We start from the raw sequence: 4317 nt of genomic DNA on the forward strand, positions 1-4317 counted from the left end.
AATCATAAGAAAAGTTATGACTTGTAAAACTACATGGCTTTTGGGAACTTTTACTAAAAGGTAGTTTTACTAGAAAAAAGGATTACATTATAGTCATTCACTAATTTACTGGGTTTAACCCAAAAATGTTACGTTTTGATGTTATATTTTCACACTAGAATACACATTTATATTTATATAAAAGATTATATGAATATTTTCAAACCAAACAAGTTAAACTATAAACAATATATTTTGACAGCTACACAATCATACGAACATTTTCAGAGGATACATATAATTACTCAAAAGTATAATATTTAATATTACGAGAAAAAGAGTGTCATAGTTCACATAAATCTGTTAATGCTCTTGTGAGACGTTACTTCAGTGTACCTACCTAGCGTACACCTTAAGTCATGCATTATAACCATAGTCTCCTTGAGGGAGAGCGAGACTGTTGTGTATAGATCTATACGGGGTTGACAACCCCACACCTCAGCTGTTCGCTACAGTTAGACCGGCAAGTCTAGGGTGATAAGACATCCGACGCCTGAAGAACTTCGTTTCAGGCATATCAGTCATATTAGCATGGTTATAAGAACTCACATAGAGATTCGCGAAACTATTTGGTTTACGGGAAGCTTATACTTCATTAGTTTTATAAAAAGAAATAAAACTATATACTATTTTCAGTACTTCGTTCACTTACATATTGGTCTTAGGGTTTAAGACTACAGTTCATTTTTAAGAAAATATTGGATTTTCTGGTAACATGCCTTATTACTTTACAAGGAAAAGATACAAAGGAATTACATACAATTACAGTTCATATTTAAGAAAATATTGGACTTTCTGGTAACATGCATTATTACTTTACAAGGAAAAGATACAAAGGAAATTACATACAATTACAGTTCATATTAAAGAAAATATCGGATTTTCTGGAAGTATACGAAACCATTTTTCATGAAACTGTTACAAACCTTCTTCATACAAAATGCTTATGAACTCACCAACTTTATAGTTGACACTTTTCAAAATCACTTGTATTCTCAGCAAACCAGTAGACATGTATTCAACCCTTCTTGAGGGCCGGCATCGCCGTTTCATGTTTTCCACTTTTCAGTTATTTGTATTTAACTTTTGAACAAACAAAGTGTTGTAAACAATGTAAACTTGTATTATCAATGTATGAATGTTTGGTTTGCTATGTTTCATTACTATTCAATTGTTATGATACTATACATGAAGTCACTCCATCCGCCCCCAGATGTTTGCGCAGTTCTGGTTTGGGGGTGTGACAACTAAGTAAATGCCTCAAAGTGATTTGATGAAGATAGATGATGGTTATACGTGTAAGAACATGTATCAGAGTGTGTATGTATATTTAGAGTATGTAGAAGGTATACCTTAGAAACATGTAGCAAAGCATGTATGTAGACCTAAAAAATGTATGGTTAGATGAGAAATGTATTTTTTAAATACCTATGCGATGTTAGTTGTTGAAAGAGTATGATTATATGCAATATAATCATAAGTATGAGTATATAAGTGTGTCTACATACTATTGGTATTGTGTAGAATACGTACATATTAATAGATATAGATAGAGGTTAAGTACTAGATGAGATGTAGAATGTCACTTGAGGAGATAAAGAGAAAGAATATAGATGGGACAGTTATCATGTGACGAGTGACATAAAAGAGACAAAGATTAGTAGAAAGATGATCCCTACGGGAATAAAGAGTATGATTCCTTTTGGTATGAGATTATGTCCCTATGAGGAAAGATGTGATGATCCATTTTAGGGATGTAGATAGATGATTCCTATGGGAATCAAGATTGTGTTTTGTTATAGAAGATAGTGAAAAGCTTCCATGAGTGGAACAAGGAAAGAGAGTTTTTATTAAGAACTTCGATATAATACGTGAGGGATTAAGAATAAGGAATCCGTGAGGGATTAAGAGAATCAGAACAATATATTTTTACATTTTAATCGGTTTTAACAATCAAACAAATTGTAATGGTTTTTTAGCAAATATAGATTATAATTTAGAGGGTGTTTGAGATTTCATTTAAAAACAACTTATTAACTTATTAGCTTTTTGAAAAGTTAATAAGTTAAAAAATGTGTTTGGTAAGATGAAAGCATGTATAAGTTAAGACAAACAATTTTAAAAAAAAAAAACAACTTATTGACTTATTGATATTTCCCGCTACAAAAGCTAAATTAAACATTTTTTTAAAAAACTCAATTTTTCACTACCATAAGTTAATAAGTCTTTTTGAGGTTCAAAATGAAATCTCAAGCATCATCTTAATCTCAAAATAGATAAGACTTAAGGTTAAAAATTATTATGTATTTGAAAAAAGTACCTATTTTTTAGTATATTGACAAAAACGCCACAATTGATATGTGGTTTACAATGTAACCATTGAAATCCGCTATTGTATACGGTAACCTGAAAATTGAGCACAATTGCAAGTAATTACCGATTCCAATGATTAAATTGCAAAATAATAATAATAATAATAATAATAATAATAATAGAATAATAGTAGAATAAAAATAATGGTTAACTATTTTGTCAATATAGACAAAATATAGAGATTTTTATGCATATTTTCCTTTTTTTTAACAAATTTATTGATAAATGTTATGGTAGAATAGTGATCAAAAAGACCGACTTTTATAGAATTTGATTAATTATTTGTCAAACTATATAAATATATCCGATTTATCCAATTAAATTACACGATATAATTTTCATATTAAATAAAAAAAAAAATGTGACCATCAATTAACATCGCATTACGGTATAATAAATATATAGATATAGTCAAATAATTACAATTTCTAAGAAAATACCACAATGTGAAACCTAAGCGCAAAATTATTGTGGCATAATCAACGGCAAATTGGTTTTTGTTGACTACAAATATCTTCTAGAAATTTAATGCCTGTTATTTTATGTGGAATTACCTGGAAATTAATGTTGCATTGCATAAGACTTGAGCATGTGTGTGCATATATATACACCCACAATAAGATCGAGAATACCACCAAATTATTGCACATTATGAAATTGTCTATGGAGTCTAGACTGTTAATTACTCTTGTTTTTTCTATAATCTTCATCTTTAGTACTTTTTTGGTTTCCTCAAATGCTCAAGGTAAATATATATGCAATAGGATAATACAATTCCGTTAGCTTCTTGGTATGAACTGCAGTTATCTGGTGACGAGTTCAAATATATTTTTATCAATGTTTTGTTGTTGATGATGCTCTCGTGTTCTCTATCTCTCATGGCCTATGGCATGCTAGTACTTCTAATTCGTTATCATTAAGGAGAACTTCCAATATATTGTTGAGTGCATCCCAAATTCATACATACCATTTATTTTCTTCCATGTAGGTAGCCTTCAGTGGTCGCCTCCGAGTCCTCCACTTCAGGATCCTAATCATGGTAAAATGTTTATAATGTTTGCACCTGTTTGAGAAACCTGAAATCCCAATATATTGGCGACTGTGTTACCAAATTCATACATACTATTTTTTTGTCCAATGCAGGTAGTCTTCTGGGTTCGCCACCTAGCCCTTCTTTTCGGCTTCGGCACCGTGGAAATAAACCTTATAATGGTAGGAGATTAATGTTTGCACCTGTTTAAGAAACTCGAAATTCCAAGATATTGTAGCCTGTATTCCCAAATTCATACATACCATTTTCTTTCTACCATGCAGGTCCGCCGCCGCCTAAGGTGCTTCCGCCGCCACCGCCTAGGATGCCTGCATTCAGGGATTCTGGAAAAGAACCTGGTCATGGTAGGAGGTTAATGTTTACACCTGTTTGAGAAACCTGTGTAATGAATAACACAAGTGGAGAAAATAATCAAAGAAATCAAAGACGTTGAATAAAGAATATATATATATATATATATATATATATATATATATATATATATATATATATATATATATATATATATATATATATATATATATATATAGGTGTCATGTACCTAAGCTTATATATAGAACCCTCCAAACAATGTAGTTTTGATCCATTTATATCCAAACTAATCATGATATCTCTTTTATTATTCTTCATTAATCATGTGACTTACTAAATCGATCAAATTTATGTTCTTTTTCTTCATTGTGTCTAAAAACTTAAAGCATTAAAAGTCGTAACCATTTAATAAACCCTACTAAATTCTAAATAAAAACTAATAGAATACAATATAAAAGAACATTTCATAACTTAATCAAGTTTTTCACAAAATCATTGGATATAGTTTTTCAATTGAAAAACAAAACACATGAGTTATAGTC

The 4317-nt window shown here is 30.2% G+C and overlaps 1 protein-coding gene across 1 annotated transcript; it reads left to right on the plus strand.

Moving 5' to 3' along the window:
- Window positions 1-3055: 3055 nt before the first annotated feature.
- On the plus strand, window positions 3056-3896 carry LOC145123251 (uncharacterized). The gene is made up of 4 exons (XM_079058472.1): window positions 3056-3157; window positions 3401-3451; window positions 3556-3624; window positions 3727-3896. Exons 1-4 carry the CDS (start codon window positions 3064-3066, stop codon window positions 3834-3836), a joined length of 324 nt encoding a protein of 107 aa, XP_078914598.1. The 5' UTR covers window positions 3056-3063; the 3' UTR covers window positions 3837-3896.
- The last annotated feature ends 421 nt before the right edge of the window (window positions 3897-4317 follow it).

The sequence above is a fragment of the Lactuca virosa genome, chromosome 7, assembly GCF_052849685.1.
Source record: "Lactuca virosa cultivar CGN04683 chromosome 7, Lactuca_virosa_CGN04683_v6, whole genome shotgun sequence".
In the NCBI taxonomy this organism is placed as follows: Eukaryota; Viridiplantae; Streptophyta; class Magnoliopsida; order Asterales; family Asteraceae; genus Lactuca; species Lactuca virosa.

What these genes read in the sequence shown, in the direction of transcription:
- LOC145123251 (XM_079058472.1), top strand. Translation starts at nt 3,064, where the DNA reads ATGAAATTGTCTATGGAGTCTAGACTGTTAATTACTCTTGTTTTTTCT. An exon ending in GGTTTCCTCAAATGCTCAAG is followed by an intron (nt 3,158 to 3,400) that starts GTAAATATATAT and finishes TCTTCCATGTAG; the next exon opens with GTAGCCTTCAGTGGTCGCCT. An exon ending in ACTTCAGGATCCTAATCATG is followed by an intron (nt 3,452 to 3,555) that starts GTAAAATGTTTA and finishes TGTCCAATGCAG; the next exon opens with GTAGTCTTCTGGGTTCGCCA.